Genomic DNA, 23,895 nt, shown 5'->3' with positions numbered 1-23,895 from the left:
CTTTCAAACTATGTTGTCACCTGTTACTCATACAGAAAACTTCTGTTGTTATTCCTTCCCCTTTTCCAAATTCAGATACTTTTAACAATAATGGATCTCCTGAAATTAATCATGTTGTTTTCCACAATAAAAGACATTTTTTGCTTGAAGACTGGATAGCACAATCAAGACCATAGAAAAAGCTTATCACCAGGTGAATAGTTGAGGAACTTTCAGTGTAGGAATGTTCAGACTGAGTCACAAGGACTCAATAACTATAGAGAGGTGTATCAGTAGAGTACAGAAAGCAAACCTACTAAGGTAAAGAATGAAATCAAATGTAGAATAGATAAAAATGAAAGAAAAATGGGAATGAGAAATGGAAATCAAATGAAAGGCAGTTTTAAAACAGAATTATTTGAATTAATAAAATAGAAATCCATTTCATCTTCAAAATGTGTGAACATCAAGGAGGGACTGGCACTTTGCTATAACTATCATACAGGGTTAGTTTAGCTGGAGCTACAAGCACACCTGCAGTAAAAAGTTAAGTAAATTTCACAGCAATAAAGAAGTCCAACTCTTCTAATTTTTTAGAACTAGCTCTTAATAGTTGAGTAGTTCCTTTCATATGCTCAAAGAGATACTCCTAATGAAGTGTAAATTCAAAGCATGAGATGTCATTCACAAAGTACAGGTGACACTCAGCCATAGGCTGCTCCAACAGCCCTGAGTCAAACACTGAATATCTAACAGAATTAATTCCATTACTTGTCATGCAAAGAACTTATAATAAATGCTTTATCAAAAGAACTCCTTAGTGTGCATTACAAAGTTTCTGTGCCATTACAACTGTTTTTTTTTCCAGCACAGAGTTGGTGCTACCTCAACAATAGATGCATTGTCTCACAAAAAAAAAAAAACAAAAAAACAAAAAACAAAACTCAATGCTTAATTCCTTAATTAAAAGGAATAACTGAAACAGTGTGACAAACAAGGCAATAAGCAATTTTCAGGACAAAGCCTTCCCATCCCTTTACCTAACCTACTGAAAGGACCTGAGACCACTCCCCAGGAGGTGCTGATAAACTAACCGTCAGCGCCAGCAGTTTTCCATAGGTGAGGTGGGCTGGGATGTGGTCGCTCTTGGATCGCAGTGACTCCACATACCAGTGCTCTGCTTCGGGCAGCCGGCTCATTCTCATATAGGCTTCTCCTGCAGGGTCAAAGAAACGCTAGTAAGAATGCCACAAATTTCTCAAGGTTTCCATAATTTATCACATAATTTTCTATGTTTTAAACGTGAAGAGATCTAGAAAAAGGCAAAGTGATTTGAACACCTGCAACCACACCCACGCACAAAAAGCCTTGGAGAAACTTGAGTGAGGAGATTAGGTTAAGGCCTAATTAGGGCTGAAATAGCATAGCTGAGATGAAAACTATTGTTGGAAAATAATTGCCAGAGAGAGCACCACCTGCTAAGCTTTAGTCAAAAGTCTCAAAGTAACAGAAATCTTACCTCTTTCCTTTAGAAAAGCTACTTCTTTTCCATTGCTTTACATTGCAAAGCATGGAACAGCAGGGAGAACATGGAAAATGTTTGCATTTAATCATAATAACTCAAGAATCAAAAACTAGGGAAGTTTAAGAAAACAGTCCTGAAAGTATATTAATGGGAGGGGCAAGACATTAAAAAAACAATCTCTGAATGTAGCTATATTAGGTCATCTGCCACAACTTGTTTAAATTAAAACATAGCAGCCATTAGTTTAAAACTGCTAATCTTATGAAATCACATACAAAATGACTGAAACTGGACATTTTTCAAGGTGAAATCCTTTACAATGAGAGGCTGAGGCAGGGAATGTTGAAGAACAATATAAGAACGGGATGTTATATGTTTTTATATATATTATATATTAGTGTTAGACAATTATAGTCATGAAGTTTTTCTCAGAAAGAGTTCAGCATACTCAGTAAGAAAGTCTCTTTCTTCAAGAAGCAAACAAATTTCTCAAAGTTTGGAAACAATCAATATGAAACAAGTATGAAGTGGTGAAGAATAACACCTTTCAGATTAACACTCAGCACTTACACAGCTCTTTCACGAGGACTCTGGATATAAACGTGCCCTTGCCTAGGTCAATGACAGCCTGAAATTGCCAATTGAAGATTCAGGATTTCATCATCCCAGCAGCTGGTCCATTTCTAATAAATAAGTATCTTCCAAAAATTTTGAAGTCACAGGTTATCAAATGCTACTATTGGAAGATCAAGAGACTACACCTGACCCAAGCAAGGATCAGCTAAGGCTGTCTCCAGGTGAGTCACAGCCTCCAGTTCTGCATTATATGGAAATTAATAACTGTGAAGGTACCAGGGAGACAGAGGAACCAAAGTTATTTAATCAAGATTGAAGCCAACTACCACACCCCCAAAACTTGGAGAAAAAGATTCTCCAAAGAGGAAAAATAACTAACTCATAGCATGGGAGCTACTTTTATCTCTTGATCTTAAATATTTACAGAAGCTATGGAAGATTTTCTTCATAAAAGAAAATTGGACAAGGCCAAGTCAGATTGTTTTTTTCTGTCTTTGTCACCAGAGGAGAAGGATCCCAGGCAAAATGTGGCCCATCAGTTTTGAGTTTCAGGAGTAAGGGCATGGTGCATGCAAAATGACCAAACATCAGACCACAGATAAAATGAGCATGATGTAGAGACAGAAGTAATGCTAAGCCAAGGCTAAGGGAAACCAGTATGATTGTTAAGAACAAAGAGACTTTTTTCAAACAAGCCTGCTGTATTTAGAGGATTGCATCCCTGTTTGAAAAAAAATCTACTTGTTCTAAATCAAGGATCTACATATCTTCCTAAATCAAAGATCTACAAAGCATTTCATACTCATGCACTGGTCTGGATATCTGATAACACACACACTTAAGTAATTCTGCTGCTGTTTAGGGCCAAAAAGACAGAACAATTCCCTCCAAAAAAGCCCAGGCTACATTAAAAAAAAAATCCAAATAGGTAAGAATCCTCAAAAGAACATGAACATCAAACTCAGTGATAATAACATCACATGTGATCTCTTCACTATGTCAGCACTCACAAATAAGTGACACAACAATATATTTTACCTGCACAAAACAAAGTCAGTAAGTGTTGAAAGGACGGAAGAAGCCAGAAGTCAAGCTATATTCTCCTCTCAACTCCTCTCCCTAGCTGCATGCTTTAATTGCATGCTTTTCCTTGATTGCATACTATTTTTCCCACAGGTCCTTGCTTCATTAGCATAAAGTAAATGAGGAATCCATATTGTCCTTTTCTTTTCTTCAAGTGGAAAATTCCACCCCAACCTGTTATAGCTTGGCAGAGTTTCAAGCAATTAACAAGATGCTTTAAGAGTAAAGTAAGCAGCCATAACTAAGGGAGCTATTATCTGTGGGTAGTAAAGGCTGAATGCACTACCAAATATCAAATAGATCCAAGGTTCTCATCTATTTTTCATGGTGGATTCTGATATAAGAAAAGACTAAGAACTTTGGAGTACTTGGAAATTCAATTTTTAATAGATTTTAAGAGCTCAACTACTTCACAAACTAAACTCCTAAAACTTTGAGAACATTTCTGAGTGGGGGACCTAGAAACAAAGCTAATATGTCAATCTAAATATCAAACTGTAAAGAAAGAAACTGCATTCCTCTGAACATCACAGATAAAAATTGGGAGGAGCTATTGACTTCCCTGAAGGCAGGGAGGCTCTGCAGAGAGACCTCAACAAACCAAAAAGAGATAGGCAATCTCCAACCATATGAAGCTGACAAAGGGCAAGTGCCAGATTCTTCACCTGGGATGAGGCAATCCTGGACGTGCAGACAGACCAGGGAATGAAAGGCTGGAAAGCAGTGCTGCATAAAGGGTCCTGGTCAATGACAAGTTGAACACGAGTCAGCAGTGCTCTGGCCAAGAGGGCCAGCCCTGTCCTGGGGACATCAGGCACAGCATCACCAGCCAGGCAAGGGAGGGGATTGTCCTGCTCTGCTCTGCACTGGGGCAGCCTCACCTCGAGTGATGGGGACAGTTTTGGGGGCCATGATATAGGAAGAATTTTAAATATTACAGAGTGCCCAACAGAGGACAATGAGGATAGTGAAGGGCCTTGAGGGGAAGCCATATGAGGACTAGCTGAGGTCACCTGGGCTGTTCAGCCAGAGGAGACTGAGAGGAGACTTCATGGCAGTTATGACTTCATTTGGAGGGCAAAAGAGGCAGGCACTGATCTCTTCTCTGTGGTGACCAGAGACAGGACCGGAGGGAATGGCCTGAGGTTGTGTTTAGGTTGGGTATCAGGAAAAGGTTCTTCACCCAGGGGGTGGTTGGGCACTAGAACAGGCTCTCCAGGGAAGCAGTCACAGCACCAACCCTGACAGAGTTCCAGAAGAGTCTGAACAATACTCTCAGGCACATTGTGTGACTTTTGGGGATAGTGCTGTGCAGGGCCAGGACTTAGACTCAATGATCCCTGTGGGTGTCTTCCAACTCAGCTGATTGTGTGATTCTGTGACTCTTTGCAGGTAATTCTCCATAGCTGAACATTTTTTTCTGAGGAACCTGTACCAAGAATTCCTATATTGTAAGTAATTAGAACATAGATTGCTACAGAGGGAAGCACTGTTAGGGGGTCTGTTATAAATGCCATCTTCTAAATGAAGAAAACAAAAAGTTGAAAATTAACAACAGCTCCTACCACTAGAATAGAATTCTATGGTCTACCAGAATTATGGATGATTCTATTCTCTACCAGAATACAATCAAGCAACAGGTAACTGAACCATTAGTTCAATCAAGTGAATTTATGCATTAGGCTGATGCAATTTAATAATAGCTATGCCACCTTGAGATAATTTTCCATCAAAATGTCAGAGAAAACATGTATGGATTGATTGTTGCAATTCAGGATGCATTTGTGTGTCTGAGATTAAAGTAAGAAAAATAATATTTGCCATTTACAATCATGCATTCTTATAAACTTGCAACACAAATGATTTAGGCATTAGAAAGATAACAAGAGTGTCCATTGGCAGAAAATATGCAAATAAACACGTAAGCAGATTTCTATATTTACTTTAACAATTACTTTAGCAAAATATTTCAAACCTCATGCTAAAAGTCTGAAAGATCACACACTCTTTATTAATAAAACTTGTCAGATCTGTAAAGTTCAACAGAGGTAACAACGACAGAGAAAGAAATTCACGGCACTGAAAACCTTAAGCAATAAACGGTCAGTTATTTCCAGTCCCTAATCTGTATAAACACACAGACATGCAGCATTGCCCCGCACAATGAGTGGTGGTAATAAATTCAGTAGATGACTGGAGTAAAATGGGACCAATCAATATTCCAAAACTGTTCCCAGCTTCACAGTTCAGTTAATATTTTCTGAGTTTTATGAACCTATTTCTTGTCTTATTCAATTAGAAAGATAATATATTATTAAACTGTAATTCTCTTTTACTAATGTAATGCACGAAAAACATTAATATGCAACTAAAACACCATTTAAAGAAGTGCATACTAAGTTCATTAACATTTCTATTAATACTTCCAAAGAAATCAGAAATAGGGTACCTTTTAGCTAGATTTACACCACCAAAATTAAAATCCCTATACTCAAGTGGATTTTATTTGCCACAGACTAGTTGCAAAACTACCATTCACCAACAGCATTTTCCCATATTTCCTCAGAATCTTTGGAATTTAAAAATAATATTTCAAAATAAAATGAAACAAAATCCGACAAAAATAATAAACTAACCAAAAACTTCCCCACTAAAATCATGCGAGGCTATTAATTATAATTATAGTTGATTAACAAAGCCTTAACAATTATTAAAATATAGCTAATAACTAGAACCCCATAACAATCTTAATAAACATTAAATATGTATATTAAATAATAATGCTAATAAAATATTAGCTTGCTAGCAGCCATTTTCCCTAAAGGCTAATATTTTACTGGATAATTAGGTGGAAAGTGTTTGTAAGAAAAATAATTTTACAAAAAGGACACAGGATTTTCCAATACATACCACTTATTGCTAAAAAGCAAAATTAGTTAGCATTTACATGAATGTATGTTACATGGTTCTAGCTTAATATCTCATGTGTTGATTTCATGATTTTTCTGTTTCAGATGTAACTAGTCATACCAAGCAAAGGCCATATCCTGGTAGGGAGCATGCCAGACTTTTCTAATCAGAAAGTACCATAGAACTATGGATGTAAAAGCACTGTATCTCCACAGGTGTAAGGTACCCATACTTTCAGATTAAGAAGATACATCCCTCCACTGGTCCTCCTTATAGGACCCCAAAAGAGATTGCTGAAAAGACAACTGAAAAATTACCTCCATAAAGGAGATAATGTAGGGTAAATCTGCCGTGCATCATCCTTGTGTATGCTAATTATCTGCCCTTCCAATTTCGGGATAGTAAAACTATAATACAGAAAACAAAGTTTGACAAGGAGAAGACACCCCATGTCAAAACACAAAGAAAGATGGAGATGCCCTTTGAAAATAAAAATCTCTGATATATACATTCCATCAGGATTTAAATTTAACTTTTCCATCATTTCTTTTTATTGGGAGTATAAACAATTAGAAAATAAGAGATCTGTGCCCCTGTGTGTCACAATACCACAAGGAGTTTGTGTCTTTGATAATGCAACCGTGCAGCTTTCTTGTGCAAATCAAGGCTGCAGATGTGCTTACCATAAAAATGCACCTCTCTAGACATACGACTTCCCTCTTTCTTCCTTTTGGTATCAGTGCATAAAATAACATAATAAATCTGGAAGCACAGTTTGATGTTATACTATACTGATGCATAAGACATACTGCAATAAATTAACAGTTTTGGTTATAAGTATGCAGTGCATGCACATCTTCCCTGAAACAGCTGAAGCCTGTGAACAAAGCGAGCATCAAGTTCTGCATAGACGAAGCATATTGTGGGTCAGTTTTTTTCTTTCCTTTTACAGAATAATCTCCTTGAAGATTTCAAGGAATGTATTGTATTTTGAGGGTTTTTGATAGATGGGAGTCAATCCACATTTACTTTGTCTGAACAAATTCTTATAGGCCTCAATTAGCTGAAGCAAAGCCTTATCTGATTTAATTAAACCACTAAGCTACTTTTGAAGGAAAATACCTAACGTAGAAAACAGATATAAATGAAGGACAAAATAAGATCAGTTGCAGCATGGAACAGCCTGGATATTGCACAGCTGTTTCCTGCTGTACAAAGGCTTCCAGTGAAATAAGCATACTGACAAAAATAGAGGCATGGAAAACTCAAGCATTTCACATTAAAATATATATCAATAGTCCAAAGAGCTAAAAGCTAAGGAAATCTAGGAACCTGGGAAAAAAAAAAAAACCAAACATGTTCTCAAACATTGAATAAATTACCATCTCCAGCAATCCATTGCTGTAACCTTCATACCCAGCTTGACTCTCTCAAAGTAAAGTCAAACAAACAGGAGACACTGCAATCAGATGTAAGAGTCGTACCTTGAATCATAGAATCACGTCAACTAGATCATTGCACCAAGTGTCATGTCCAGTCACTTCTTGAACTTTTCCAAGGATGGTGAGTTCACCACTTCCCTGGGTAGCCCATTCCAATTCTCGACAACCTTTTCAGTGAATAAATTCTTCCTGATATCCAGCCTCCCCTGGTACAGCTTGTTCTTGTTTCCTCTTGTTGTATTGCTGGTTGCCCGGCAGAAGAGACAGACCCCCCAGCTGGCTATTTGCAGGTAGTTGAAGAGCAATAAGGTCTCTCCTGACTCTTCTCCAGGCTAAATATGCCCAGCTCCCTCAGCTGTTTCTTGTAGGACTTGTGCTCCAGGCCCTTCATCAGCTCCATTGCCCTTCTCTGGGCATTCTCCTCAATGTCTTCCTTCTAGTGATGGGCCCAGAAGTGGACACAGGATTCAAGGTGTGGCCTCATCAGTGCAGAGAACAGAGAGTCAATAATCTCCCTGGTCTGGCTGGCCACACTATTTCTGATACAAGCCAGTATGCCTGGGCACACAGTAGCTCATGTTCAGCTGTTGGTGACCAACACCCTCAGGTCCCTTTTCTCAGGGCTGCTTTCCTTTCCACTCTTCCCCCCTGCCTGTGGTTGTTGTGACCCAAGTACAGGACCCAGCAATTCACCTTACTGAATCTCATACAATTGGCCTTGAGCTATCATCAATCCAGCCAGTTGAGGTCCCTCTGCAGAGCCTTACTGCTCTGCAGCAGATCAATACTCCCAACCCAACTTCATGTCATCTGTGAACTTACTGAGGGTGCACTCAATCCCCTCATCTGGATCATCAGTAAAGATATTAAACAGGACTGGCCCTAATACTGAGCCCTGTGGAACATCACCAGGGACTGGCTGTCAGCTGGATGCAGCACTTAGCTACTTAGCTTTGGACACCAGATATAAACTACCACAGTCTGCAAAGTCTCAGAGGGGGAAGGGCTAAAGTATCAGAATGAGGGTGGCAAGGGGGAGAGAAGGAAGCCCAGCATTTTATTCCCATCACTATTGGAGAGGACACCATTCTTATCTCAATGGAACATGTAATAAAATGTACGTATCAGAGAAAAAAAAATCCTTTTTCCATCCAAGCTAGTTTTAAAAGAAAAAAAAAAAAAATACTTGTACACTTAGTAAGAAATTACTAGCAAAATTTCATGAGATGCATAGGAAGGACACTGATGACTAAAGCTTAGGTAAGTGCAGGTACCATACTCTGCATAAGTTATGATGTGAGGTATGCATTTCACAGCTTAATCATATTTGGATCTTATAAATTAAGTGTTGCACAGTAAAACTATACCAAAGGATTTCCTAGAGTTCTAAACACTATTTCAAAATAATTCAATAAGAAAGCAACTAATGGGAGCAAGGGGTAAATGGGACAGGAGCCTTAACAATACTAACAGGTTTGTAGAAACAGCCACATCCACCCAAAAGCATAATCAAGTAAAGTGATAGTTATGTTATAATCATCAACACAGAAAGTCACTCTGCATGCTAAGCCTTTGTACTTATGATACAAACCTCTGCACCAGATGTATAATCTGGCTACTCTTTTCTGGACTGTACATTTGTGTATAATTTGTTTTCTGTCCATGTGCAATCCAGCAGATTCACAAGGAGAAATTTAAACTTTATTTAAATTTCAATTCATGAACTGTATTTACTCCTGCAGTGTTAGCTTTTTTGTGACTTGCATTTCTCATAAAAAATATTTGTAAGACTTTGCCTGAAGTGCATTTGAAAATAGACATTCAGATGCTAGTTAGCAAGGGCAGATGAAGTGCCATCAAGATATTTGTCTTTATGACAGTATCTTGCCAATCTAAACCTGAACAATGCCACCATCTTGCTTGTTACTGTTTGGTATTATAATAAAGTCTACATGGTCCACTTCACACCACTTAACTGTCAGGAGTATGAATTACTGTAGCAGGTGGGCTAGTGTGGTTTTGAAAGCAATGTAATACAATCAACTGTACAATATCAGATTTCAAGAAACGCAAAAGACATCTAGAGCAGAGGCTGATCCTTAAGCAATCCTAATATTGGCATTAAAGTGTTCAAGATCCCACAGGGACTTTGACCTCAGTCTTTAATTGAAACTTTAAACAAAATATATTACCTATTTAATACAGCTGAGCTGGACTCCAGCCTTTGTAGTGCAAGTTGCCATGCCAAGCAAATTAATGTGTGTAACCTTAGCATGTACTTTTTAATTTACATCAAAGCAATATGGTATACAGAAAATAAATACCAAGCCAACCTTATATACAGCTTGTTGAAGAATTATTTTGATTCTAGTTTTAAAGTTTCAATTTTTAGTTGTTTTGGGTTCTCCTAAGGAAAAAAAAAAAAAAAAAAAAAAAGAAAAGGTTTTGTTTCCTGGTACAAAGCCAGAGAAACATATGGTTTCCTTAGCTGAGTTGTTGCACACCTGGCCAAATAAATCACAGCAACAGGAGACCAAAATCTTCCCTGCAACTTTTTCATATGCACAAACTTAGAACATCTGATGCTGGTATTACAGCCCTGTCTTTTGTACCATGAAAAAAATGCAAAGTCAAATGGATGCCTGCTTCTTGAGCCCCAATACTTCTTTTTCCCATTAAGAGGCAAGTTACAGAGTGTTTTAAAGGATGAGAGTCTGTCAGGCAGACTGACACACCAGAGGAATAAGTCACTGGGCCTGTCAGAGCAAAAGGCCAATAGAAGCAAGCACAGGAAAAGAAGAGTAACACAAACAGGGAAAGCAGGAGGTGTAAAGGCTTAGCACTGCTGGAGTGTTAATGCTACTGCACTCAGAGTGCTGGAGTTCAAACCTGATTCAGTTTAAACAGTTCATCTCCTGTTTATTTTCTTTCAAGTAGGTCATGTACATCATACAGGAGAAAAAAAACCTTCCAAAAAATCTTCAATTACACGAATGAGTACTTATTAAAAATTAGAGGAAGTACTGTTTCCTTATATGACATGCCAATATGTAGCAATATGTGTGCCACTCAACCAAGCAAAGAGATTGCCAGAGACTGGGAATACAGTCATCACAGTAACAACCACAGCAGATGATCGTCAAACTGTGACTATTCTTGGATTTCATTATAAGCTGTGAAGACTTTTACCACATGCAAGGAGATGGGGAAGAAAACTTCCTTCTGCTACTTCCCCAGTTGCTCCCCCTTCCTCCCCAGCAATGAGCATACAAGGAGTGGGGACAGCTCAGTTAGGTTTATGCAGTTTCAAGTGCACAAGACAGGACTGGCCTATTTCAGTTCCTCTAGTCTCCCTTTTAAAGGCAAGAAGTGGGCAGACAAGTTTATGTAACGCTATTTATCAAAGAAAGTGTTCTAGGGAACGTGTTTATAATTTTGTCTTGAACATCGAAACAGAAATAAACACTCCAGGCAGCTCTCTGATACTCAGTGACACCATATGAGCCACAAAGCGGATGCACTCCTGATAATGGATGTGGTTGCCTTGTTCTCCTGTCACACACAAAGCAAAGAGATGACTGAAAAGGTATTTAGGATTTATCTTACCCAAATCAAGCTACTAAATCTAAGTCAGTCATCTCAGCTCTTTTTAGAGGAGAAGTATGCTTGCAAGGATTATGTGTATAATCTTAAATAGATGTCTAAATCAGAAGGGCTTCATTACTCCCCAGAGGTACAGTTTTCTTTCCACACTATAAAGAAGCATAGCTACCTAGCTTTGTCTTGTCATCTCAGGTAGGAGAGACTCTGAGTCCTGTTAATATAGCTATTCAAGACACTACCCAACTTTGTGTAGCCTCTTGGATTGCCTTTGCAGCATAGCCCACAAGCAACACTTCAGCAACCACTGTGAAGCAAGTTGTGTCTTTCCTGCAAAAGCTGCCATCACCAAAGCAATCAAAATACAAATATAAGCTATGTTAATGGTAAGTTGAAATTCTCAGAGCTCCACAAGGAGCTAAGATACACTCAGTTACCACATCTTGTTATGCCACCAGGACATCCATGAAGTGCTGGCAGCAGCTTAAAGAAAGCAAAAGCCAGAGTATGGGCTAGGGAGAGAAGGGAGGAAGTAAAGCAGGAGCCAGGCCTGGGTAAAGAAATGAACTAGCATTTGTGGTTTTGTGAGTTAAAAAATGCAAACTCCAGGAACAGAGTGAACTTGGGCATCACCGTGCTTACAAAGGAAATTGAGAAAGGCCTCTTGAACCTAAAAAAGCAACCAAAAAAAAAAAAAAAAAAAGGAAAATTCTGGAGAAAATTAGAGGTCATAGTAGTTGTAAAGGTAGCATCTATTCATTGGAAAAGAAAAAGGGTAGTACAAACCTGTTTTGCAATGGGACAAGCATTCCATGCTAGAAACAGCAGTGGTTTACGTTTTCCAATTTTGTTTTCTGAGGAACACTTTTATCAGAATAATCACAAATTTCAGAGAATTTGCTGAAGCACTGCAGTATTTCAGCAGTCACTATAGACCACAAATAGTAATCAGAGGTTTAATTCACACAGAGGAGACTGTTGATACCACCACCAAATTGATCAGCAAACACTGATAAATAAAACTGATGAAACAATAATTTTACTAAGACTGACAATGAACAAAAGTATATGTAATAATCAATTTGTGCCATTTATGGATTTTAGCCATTGGCACCAATCTGGTAAAACGTAGTGCTCAGGGAGAAGTAACTCTCCATTGAACTGTATGAACTGCTAAGAAAGTGTTTAGGCTGACATTAGATACTTTGTCACTGTGTCAAGAGAACTAATAAATCTAGCATTTACATTTTTCAAACATACAACATCAGTTACAACTACAATTTTACTTTTTTCTGTGCCCTAGTAATTGTAAGATCCTAATCAAAGATACCTTTCCTGAATAAGTAGTCAACAACTGTGTAAAAGCAAATGGTACCAACTAATACATTCCCTTGTGTATGAGGCATTGATGGGGGGAACCACTCAAAACCCCATATGCTTCCTGTTGATCCTAATTTTTTACACAGATATTTTTAATTGCTCCACTTTGAAGTAAAGGTTCTTACATTGTTTCCTATCCCAAACAAGAGAGTACTGAGCCAAACACTGAGGGTGCTTAGCAGAAACACATGAGCTTTGAGAGAGGATTCCACTTACAAGCATCTCTGGAACAATAAGAACCAGCCCTCCTGTTTTCAGATCTGAGTACTATAAGTAATAATGCATTTTATCTTCTTTCTTTTATCTGTTTAATGTATCCCATATAAAATGTGGTGAAGAATATGAAGAACTGAAGTTAAACAAGAAACACCTCACAGGTAAATTGACAGGTTTAGTACTCAAAAGACTCTTAAAATTTTGAAGGACACATAGCTGGTCCTGGAAGAAAAATAAGAATTCTCTCATTGTAGGCATCTAAACTAAAGTATATCAGCTGGAAATAAGTTTTTGGCACAACCTAAAAAAAAAAGTACAACTATTGCTGTGGGTCTGTTTGAACACCTTGTTGGTTTACAAGACATTTCAATATCTAACACTCATATACACGTGAGCCCATAGGGCCTCCAAAGTAGTGTGTGAGAGATTCTGGAGACCCAAGAAAAAAACTAATCCATGCATTCTAAATGTAGAACTGCTACACTGACACTCCTAAAGTCATCCAGTGTCTAATAGTCTCATCATTTATTGTACCTTATCCAGCATTGCAGTTGCTGGCATTTAAGCACTGAGCCTAGTTTGGCTTGTACTGAAAGTAACTATTTTTGGGTTTTATTAGGTCATTAATTTGAGCACCAGTTGCCTGGATAAGGTCTTTTGTTTCACCCTAACTCCTCCAATATCATTCTAAAGTACTAACAATGCACTTACCCATCATGTTATATAGGCTCTGTGGTGCAAACTGCCTCGGCATTTTCTGTATTGCTTCTTTGTAAACCGTAAGGGCCTCCTGCAAAGAAACACCCAGGTGGGAAAACACCAACTTAAAAAGCCTTCTTTCACATATAAAGTAAAACCAAACTATCTTCCTTCCCCAAATGAAAGGTGCAGGGATAGAGAAAACACATTGGCATCAAAAATGCCACAGAAAGCACAAAAATTCTCCTTTTTTTACCTGAAGTTTAACAAATTCAGTGTAGCTTATAGACAAGAAATCAAGTTAGTTCAAATATTGCAACTTTTTTCCAGGCAAAAGTAATGAGGACATTTTTTTTTGCCTCTTAATGACTGATGAGTTTATAAACATAAAATTCAGTAGGCTGTGAAAGAATACAGAGTATTATTGATCTGCAGACAAAGGACATTCTGATGATTAACTACACAAAGTGACCTAAAAATAAAGAAATCATTGTCTACTGCCAAATAATAACAAAGCATAATCCTTACAATTGAAGCCTGCTCTACAGAAAGGATGAGATGCACTATGAAGTCAAGAAACCCAAAACTGGAATCCCTTTGCAAATATGCTGTGCCTTGAATTACTATTCATTCCCCACTTTGGACGCTTGCTGGTCAGTCTGTTAGCTCTGCATCAAGCAGTCACAGCTTACAAAGGCTGCAATGACAGCCAGGATGAAATCTGAAGTTTTATATTCCTAAAAGCTCTTGTATCTTGTAGGTATTGAACTCCAAATCTACACTCTATCGGCTGTGCAGACAACATGCTGCTGTTCTCTTCTCCGTATATATGCATTAGCTGTCAGTATTTTAACCAATTAGTAACTCCATCTGACAGAGCTGGATGCAACAAACAGATGACAGGGAATCTATCCAGCTTCTGCATGCCTGATCTTAAACAGCTGACATAACTGTCACGGTCAGGAACACTTTACATGGATCAAAACCACTCACAACTCCTGTTCTGAAGTATGCCTGACAATGCAAAGAGAGAATTAATTTCTTTCAAATACCTCTAAAGGTCAAACCTCATGTGAATGTCCAGTTTCAGTTAAGTTCATCAGGGAAAATGGAGAGAAATCACAACAGTCTCAGTTGCATGTGTAAATGAGATGGGATGGCTTAGGTGCAGTTTATTGTTACATTAAAAATATCCAACCCACTTTAGCACTGAGGTCAAGTTATCTGAAAATAACACACAGTGGGATGTTTTTAATCAGCAAAGTTTTAAATTATTTCAACAGGGTCTTATTTTTAGAGACTTAAATGCAAGCATAATTGGACTTTTCCAGCTAAAGATGGACTTACTGTGTTTTGAATTATAATGCCTCTACACTTTAGGTCGACTGGCCTTTAATCAGGTTTAATCAGGCTTTATCCTTGCATACCAGCTATGGGTACAAAGCCAAAACCAATGAATTAACACATATCAGATGTGACCACTGCTAATGTTGACTCTGATGTGAGTACATCACGCTGCTAATTAATAGCATTACACCAGTGGCTGTAGAGAACAAATATTCTTTGTAGAGAATGCTAATCTTGAGCTGGTGAAATTCAATCAGTTCATGTATGTGATATATTTTGAAAGTCTGGGTGGAAGCAGTATGCATTATTTGCATATGAAAGTTTTATAAATATATTATATACAAATCTGGAGTCTTACCTCATAGTGTCCTTGTTCATGAAAAAGTTTTCCTAAGTTATAAAGACAGCTGGTAACAGAGCTTTTGTGAGCATGAGGATCTTTCAGATTTTCATCAGGGATCTCTGAACACTTCACAAAAGTCCTCCTGGCTTCCTCTGTCTTCCCTTGGTTCATCAGGATGATACCAGTATTTAAATAGGCAGCTGTGAAGAGGGAAAAAATGCTCTATGTGAATGGAACATTATCTACCGTTTCAATTCTAAGTAGTATCGGGTAGAGATCCCATGGTCATCTAATTCAGTTTTTGAATAACACAGATCACTCACTGGTGTGAGTGTGAACATGTAACATAAGTGAATATATAAAAGGTAGAAGCTCAGAGACAAGGAAAAATAAGGTGACTATAAAGTAAGGAAGGAAGGAATCACTGGTTAGGCAGAGTGTTCCATTTTGTTCCTCTTTTTAGGACTGTATAAAGCATACAGAACTACTGTTTGAAGTGTTACAAAAAATATGCATAAGAATATATATGAGAGAAGATTAATACTGAAGGTACAAAAGTCTCAGCCATCTCAAATACCGCCGCTTAATTTTGGAACCTGTTTTGGAACCTGGCAACACCCAAATGTTTACTCTCCATATTCCCCAGGCAAGAAAGAAAAAATATTTCTATTATTCACTCACATAAATATCAGGGACTGGCTGTAAGAAACAGAAAACAGGAGCCTGAAAATTTGGGCAGTAGTATCCCTGACTCAACACCCCAGATCAGAAGCATTTTAAGTTCTAGTTGTGATGCTGAGTGTTAATGTATCATCTGCTTCTTACTTGTACCACATTAAATATAGTTGTTTACTAGTAAACACTTGCTGTCAAAGGCACAATTTCACATTTTGCTTTCTGACTTAAAAGTTTCTGGAAAAAAAAAGAAAGTGTTATTAAAGAGTAGGAAAATTTTCTATGAAAACTACAGTCAATATTATACAAGCTTGAAGAGTCAAAATACTTACAAGCTAGTGTGGGTCTGCTACCAATTGCCAGTTTATAGTAATGCAATGCCTCTGAAAACCTGCTGTTTTCCTGAAGTAGTAATCCTCTGCATAAGGGAAAAAAAAAGAAATAAAAAAAAAAAAAAGAAAAAGAAAAGAGAGAGTGAGGTGTGAGGTTACTACAAAGAGTAACTTGAAAACAAATACTGAAAACAATACTTGGGTAACAAAGTAAAACATGCTTACTGGTATTTCAGAGATACAAGCACTCACTAACAGTTCAGTGTGAGAATTATTGTTCCATGTATAAAGATGAATTCATAGACATCAGGTGCATCCATATGGCTTTAACAAAGCAGATGTTAAACAGAATAGTTTTGGCTTTCTTGGAAACCAGAAGATTCATTTACTCAGTTGAGAAAATGTTAGCCTGCAAGACTTTTTAAAGTGGATAGAATATGATGGAGGTATTTGTAAGTCATTAATGATTAGCCAGGCATTTTGTCTTGACCTGAAATAAGCAGGTATTTTCCAAATGCATGATAAAGTTAAGCACCCAGCCCTTCATGTGCTATGTTAAGGACTCCCCTTGTGGAGCAATTTCACTAGATTATTCACTGTACAGCTAAGCAACTGCAACAGTTCTGGTTTTTCCTGTATTTATTATACTCTGAACAAATTTACTAACTGAAGAAGTATTAAAAATTATACTGAATATTTCCAGTTTCATAATAGATAGACTTTAATTTAGCTTTCAAGACAAACAACCTTGTGAATTACAATTTATACCAGCTACCCAGAAATTTCTGAGAAGTGGTCTAGACACCATTGACATGAATGTACACTGTATGCTTAAATGAAGGCCCAAAGCATTACAGTTTTCCAAAGTTTCAGAAGACTGAAAAAAAGCATATACAAATATATTAAAACCAGAATGATTTAAAAATTCTTAAAAATTAGTCATTTTGGAATGGAGACTCAGACCTCAGTATCCAGGGGTAAACATCTCGTTACATAACTCAAAAAAAAAAAAGGAAAACACAGCTCTTCCTCTAAGGTACCACTCTAAGTGGTACCATATTTATTTGTAGTTTCCCTAACCTACAGCAATTTTCTTTTCTTCCTCTATGCTTTTATCTGCTGATAGCTTTTTGAACTGCAAAAAGCTTGGAATTCTTTTATCTCTAGTCTCCAATCAGAGATTTTATTTCCCTCTAACATCTCAGAAAAACTTTTTAAATTAAAGCAATAAACTTCAAGGGATGAAAGGAGAAGGGCAATTAGCTTAAGTAGCCACCATCTATATTGTTTGCTTCTTGTCACTGGGCTAGGATTTAACAGAATTGAGAAATATATCCTCTTTTTCTTCTATACTATCCTATCAGTATCACATGACCTCACTTTGAACCTGTTTCACAATTAACTTCAGATTAGGAAGTAAATAATTTTTAATATTAATAGAACTTACATTTAGTAGGTACTTGCAATAAAGTAAGAAATGAGAGAATACATTCAGGATATTTTTTGGCTTGGCACCAAGGTTTGTAACTACTGTCAAGTATCTTGCAAATGACAAGAGGTATAATCATCAGGATAGAAATAACATTTTCTGAATTTTGTTGAAGCTGAATTTTGTTTACTGTAAAAATTTTATACACTTACTTCAAGTAAGATTAATTATGGTATTTTGATCCTGTTTGCTACTGATAATGGGAGAATTAACAAAAAAATGAGATGCATGGTCTGACATTTAAGCTCTTCTTCATTTTTTAAAAAGCAAAAACATTCTCAAACACATTTCTGAAACAATTTATCTAAGAAATTCCATTCTTATTTTAATTATGGAATAATTAATCTTGCATATTGGGAGAAGTAATACAGTAATTGGTCAACTTCCCCAAAACAAATTTCTTTGGTAAGTGTACATTTGTGGTTTTGTGATTAAAAGAACTTTTATTTGTAATTATTACAAATTAATCTTTTACATTCACTACATGCTCTAATATCGACACTTTTGATTTATTACTTGAGACTTTGAGGTGGAGTTTTTTTTAAACTTCTCTTCCAAAAGACGTTTTTCTTTTAAAAGCTGTTCCATTAACTGTCAGTCTGTCAGCCTACGTCTCTCTCACTCTCCCTATTTCTTTCTCATATTTATAACCCAAGCAGCTCAGATGAAGGACTGAGTGCTGAATTCCACCCAATAATTAGTGTTTTATTTGTATTTCTTATGAGTTTGGGAGAACAAAGAGAAGAATATAATATTACCAAGGCATGAAACTGCCTCTTCTCCTTGTGAAATTGGTCCTGATTGATCACTAGTTTTCACTGTAGCTTCTGGCAGTACAAACATTACTAGATTTATGAGTGTCCAGTTCTAGTCTGAGGTTAAACTAAGTCAGGAAAAAGCTGACTTCTCTAGATGCAGTAGAAGAACATCCCTGAGCTGGAGTTCACACCTTGCAGGCACAGCAGATTCCAGTATCTCACCCTCCCCATGCCCAGCACTTGGCTGTATAAGCAAGCGTCCACTACAGCCAGGAGCAGATCTGTTCTTGACATGCCTTTCGCTCTTCTTTGCTTGAATGCAAAATGATAGCTCCTCCTTGGAGATTTTTGGCAAAAGGGAGAAGGAGCAGAAAGGCCACAAAAGCATCAATACAGTGAGAAGCATTGGACATAAGCCAGAGGTGGAGCAGAGCAACTGACACATGTTGAGTATGTACCTAACTCTTGTGGCTACAAAGACATAAAGCCTTCCTTTTTCCTTACTCAAGGATGAACAAAGGAAAGGACATCCTTGAAATAAAAGATGCTTGATACAAAAGAGTAAGTTCCAGTGATAAACTTGGATGAAGACTTCAAAGCCTTTCTGGCCCTTTTATCTTTCTACAGTTATTAAAAATGCCAAACTAACTAAATAAAAAAGCCTAGCCACCAAAATGCCCCCACAAAAACCCAAAATGCAGGAACAGTTGCCTCAAGTTGATACTTCCAAAACTTTTTATTCTCTCCAGCTCACCTTCCCAGTTGTAAGGCAGAAAAGTGAAGACGTTAAATGAAATATTCAACTTCTGTGCAAGGCCAGTTTACTCACAGAACTAGAAAAATGTGGCTTCTATTGTTTGCTGTTAGTAAGACAAGTACCAGGAAAGAATAAATGAACATGGGGAAGATGACCTTCACTGTGCGGGTGACCACACACTGGAACAGATTGTCCAGAGAGGTTGTGGAGTCTCCCTCACTGGAGATATTTAGAAATTGTATAGATACGATCCTGTGCCATGTGCTCTGGGATGACCCTGCTTGAGCAGGGAGGTTGGGTGGTCCCTTCCAATATTACACATTCTTTGATTCTGTGAAATACAGATAGATAAATACATAAAGATAAAAGTATTTGGAAAAGAAAAAGCTACTTAAACCATAAGACACACAGTGGGCAGTTATAAACTGTCCATGAATTAATTTAGGATTAATTAGAAGACAAGTTCTAACTATAGTAAGTAGGAAGATTCTGGAACTTTATAATAGGTTTTTTTTTTTTGCCTGCATTACTTCCAGCTACTTTTACATGGGGTGTTAATCATTTATGAAACAGAGGATATGTGCTGACTGCTTGCAGGAATAGCAGACTTCTCCCAGTGACTTAGGAAGTGGCTCAGAATCCTGTTTTTTAAATAGGAAGAAAAATTTAAAAAAAATGAGAAGCATGTTCTGACTATCTGGAAATTATGTGCATCATTTCTGTAGATGGAATTGCTCATTTAGTTCATGCAGGAAAACACCTCCCCCACAAAAGAGTTGTTTGCAATCTTCCTGAGTTCTTTAGCTGCCAACTTTTACCTATCTTGCTTCACCAACAATGAAAAATCTTCCTGTCTTCCTCTTCTGCTTTGGTTTTGACCGAAAGTCACTAAATATTAATGGAACAAAAATGTTTTCAGAGACCAGAAGGCAGTCACAGAATATAAATAAGCAGTAGATGGCCTATGGTCTTTCTCAAGTTTCATAAAAAGTTCTTCCTGTTGGTAGTCCTATTCTAGTCAGCTGGTCTGCTTACAAAGCAAACTCCTCAGTGACTAAAACCGGCATAAACTGGCCAAGTACAATACACAGGAACTGCAAATTAAACGCATGTTAATGAAATATTTATAACATTTTCAACCCAGGTACAACATTGAAACAGTTTAATCAATTTTGTTTACTGGTATATAACAACTAATACAGGGCCTGTTAGCTATTACTTTGCCATGACTGTGGCTCTTCCGTGCCTCAAGCTACATTCATTGCATTGATTTCAGGTGGGACTATCTACAAAAGACTGTATCTATCTAAATGCTGCACTGGTAAACAAAGAAAGGAATGGAAGAAAATCCTCTGTTATTCCCTACGCAGATGTATCTCCAGTCACACAGCAAGAACGGATCTGCTTTGCCTAAGGCAACTCTTTCACTGTCATTTGCAAGACTAGTGGGTAGAAGGGTAGGTATGGATGCTACCTCAAAACTTACTTTTTTAATCAATAAGAACTCAAACATATAGAGAATAACAATTTCCTCTGCAGAACTCACTAAGTTATCTATCACTCCAGTAGTAAAAAAAAACCAAAAAACAATCAAAATAACCTCTAATCTCTCAGACAGTGCAGTAAAACTCTTATATTCTCCCAGATGTGGGGAAGAGCTTCCCCACATTGATCAGAAAATATAGTCCCTTGTTTTTTTTCTTTTACTGGTACAGTTTGGTTGGGAATACGACCCTTTCAGGACCACATCAACTTGCACGATCCCTTTTATCTTGACAGAGGGAGGGCAGCTATGAGGATGAGGAATTGCACTGCTCCTGTCTTTCTCACTCCTCTGGACAATGGGCCGTGCTGTGCTGTGTTTGCAGTGCTCAAACCAGATGCCTAATTCCCTCTCATGTGTCCCAGCAGTCAATATAGACAGAGAGCTGGACAGAACTTCCTACGAGAAGGGTCTTTTTTGAAACTGAATGGCAGACACAGACCATTATTTTCCTAATTTTATAAAATGGTGGAATTTTATGTAAGGACTGTAAGTGCCCACAATTTCAAATATTGAGACATGTATTTGAATAGCTAGGTCACTGAATACCCTTCACCTCTCAATATAACTTTGAAAACTATCTGTACTTCATATAGGCCCTACAAAGTGTCCCAGAGCAGAGTTTTGCACAGCAGGAAACAACCAGTCACTGAAGCGACCTTTGGGTGCTACCTTAACAGCCACTCTGACAACAGAGAAATATTTTGTCAACACATCTTTGGTTACAGCAAGACACAAATTTTAGCTGCTGTCTGTGACAGAGGAAAAACTATCTGGCAAAGCAGAGATTAATTCCGAACTGGTTTGCAACAAATTTGCATTCATAGCTGAGAAAAACAATAATCAAGTACTTAGACACCAGATGACACATCCTCTTTGCTTTTTAACTCAACATCCTGAATGATAAAAACTTCTAGGCTACCAAGGAAGAGGAACCATAACCTTGACCTGTTTCCTACTAGGTGGCTGCTGCAGGAACTTTGTCTGGGAAAGGTTCAACTACAGCTCAGCACAGGTTTGTATGTCAGCCTGCTTTTAGAGTTTTTAGTCTCTGATAAGGAGTTTATTATGCCAGCACCCTTAAAAGGCAAAGAACACATTTTCCAATATATAAAGCCTAACAACAACAGACAAGGAAGAATTTTGCTTATATTGATTTTTACTTAAGGATGAAGAATTAAACTTTGCTTGTAAAACACTGTAATCGTAGACTTTCTAGGATAGGTAGTCTGCAATAGTGGCTGAAATTTCTAACAGAAACATTAAAAAATCCACATTTATTGATATAATACCCTAAATTATCCAATGTAAAGTTTATGGAAATTCATAATCCAATCTTATTCAAAGAAATTAATTTATTTGAATAATGAAATTATACACATAGTCCTATATCAGTACAGGCAAAATGAGATACTTCAGGAGAGAAGCAAGGGGATATCTGACTGCTAGAAATTCATCTTTTATAGGGCGCTGTATGCTCTAAAATTACAACATTTCAAGAAATCAGCATAATTTTAAAGGAACATTCAATATCTATGTCAGATTGTGAACATCCTTATAATCACATGAGAAACTCAAGGTAACAGATTACTAATAGGGATGACAAAAGAATACTCGAAGCACAGCCAGGCCTAAACACAAGTGAAATAATATATGTAAAACCCTCTTTTAACTGATAAATAATTTTTCTTTAGACACTAGTTATAAGAAACTTGAAACAATACAAAAAACCCCACAAGCTTTAGGTAACAATCATAAGGTAACAAAGACTGAAAAGCCAAAGCAAACAAAAATAGTTTGTATTTAATCTACTGAACATTGCCTTGTTTGCAAGAATAAACTATCATTTCTCTACAGCTCTGTCCTTGGTACTTCACAGTATTAAAATATATTATTTTCTCAGTTAAAAAAAGCAGAGAAAGGTCATTTTATGCTGATTTACTACCCTATGAAATTTAGTTGAAATCAGCAGAGCTACATAGCTTTGAGAACACAAATATAAAATGTTCATAATCAGGCAAACCTTCAAATGTAGATTATGTAGCTATGTATTAATGCATTTTAATTTTTTTAAAGGCAAAAGCAGCTGTAACTCAGGGCCATAAGGTATAAATCAAAAAACAAAAATACAGCACTGAATTCAGCCATTCATCTAGTCTGCTAAATGCTTTGGGTGTTAATGTGTTAGTAGTCAACTTCTAAGCTAACCTCACATTTCAATTTATTGAAAAAGAAGTAAAGAGATCAAGAGCTTCTGCTTTTGTAGTTTCTCTCTTTGATTGTTATCCATTAAAACTGTGAGTTAAACCTTAATAATTTGTTCCTCAGCAGAGAGCACGTGGATTTGTTACTGCTATGAGTGAACACTGAGCAGCACATACCAATTAATTTGCATCAAATATTGAGGCATAGATGCTTAGAAACAATAATGAACATGTGAAATACATACAGTGCTTCAAAATAGCTGTAAAGACACTTTTTTCCTGGAGTTCTGTGGAATGATTTTTGCAGTTTCAAAGGCACATACTGAAAACCAGAAACAGCAAAACTGACTGGCCTCTTGTAAGCACATATAAGACACATATTCTGTTACAGAGGATTTTTGTAAAAGGCTCCCACAGAACTACATGCCAAGGATGGGTTTAACTTGCAAATGAGCTCTTGAGGGTTTGTGCTTAAAAGAATTGATTCATTTGTGTACTATCAAAGGACACTTCATTTACCATCTATTTTTCACGCTGGATATTGAAGCATCCAACACTGACAAAGCCTACAAGAATAAAAAAATGATGCAAGCTTTTTCAACTACTGTTGAATAACTGAAGATTTTGTAAAGCTCGTTTTTAAAATAAGGGATTCTATTGTATTCAATGTAGTAGTAGAAAGGCTAAGAATTAAACTTCACTTCTTATGCCCTATATATTCCAACCAGCATTTTAGTTAAAATTCTTCCACAAACATTCAGTAGAATTTCAGAAACTTCTCTGTTCAAAAACAGAGATGAAGGTTTATAGACATATATTTTGTGTATCAATAGAAAACTGGAAGACTAGCAATTTATTCTGAGAACAGTGAAAAGACTGATTTCTTTTATGTCCCTGTCTTTATCATCCAGCCCCCTTTCCTCTTCTTACCCTGGTATTAACTTCAGCTTCTCTCTACAACACAGTAAGAGACGAAAGTACTGTACAGGCATACAAAAACTTTAATAGTTATCATTTTCACCTTCAAAATGAATAGC

At 37.1% G+C, this 23,895-nt stretch overlaps 1 protein-coding gene across 4 annotated transcripts in view; it reads right to left on the bottom strand.

Annotated features, from left to right (window-relative positions):
• The window catches only part of TMTC2 (transmembrane O-mannosyltransferase targeting cadherins 2), a 230,874-nt gene that overhangs the window by 55,999 nt on the left and 150,980 nt on the right, over window positions 1-23,895 (bottom strand). For all 4 annotated transcript variants that reach the window (XM_068190320.1, XM_068190323.1, XM_068190321.1 and 1 more), the window contains 4 exons: window positions 16,108-16,193; window positions 15,116-15,300; window positions 13,423-13,501; window positions 1,074-1,195 (listed from right to left, as the gene is read on the bottom strand). In XM_068190320.1, coding sequence (XP_068046421.1) covers window positions 1,074-1,195; window positions 13,423-13,501; window positions 15,116-15,300; window positions 16,108-16,193 — 472 coding nt within the window. The remainder of the gene's footprint in view (window positions 1-1,073; window positions 1,196-13,422; window positions 13,502-15,115; window positions 15,301-16,107; window positions 16,194-23,895) is intronic.

The sequence above is a fragment of the Anomalospiza imberbis genome, chromosome 5, assembly GCF_031753505.1.
Source record: "Anomalospiza imberbis isolate Cuckoo-Finch-1a 21T00152 chromosome 5, ASM3175350v1, whole genome shotgun sequence".
In the NCBI taxonomy this organism is placed as follows: Eukaryota; Metazoa; Chordata; class Aves; order Passeriformes; family Viduidae; genus Anomalospiza; species Anomalospiza imberbis.
The sequence above is the reverse complement of the archived record's forward strand: the minus strand, read 5'-3'. Positions and strand labels throughout refer to the sequence as shown.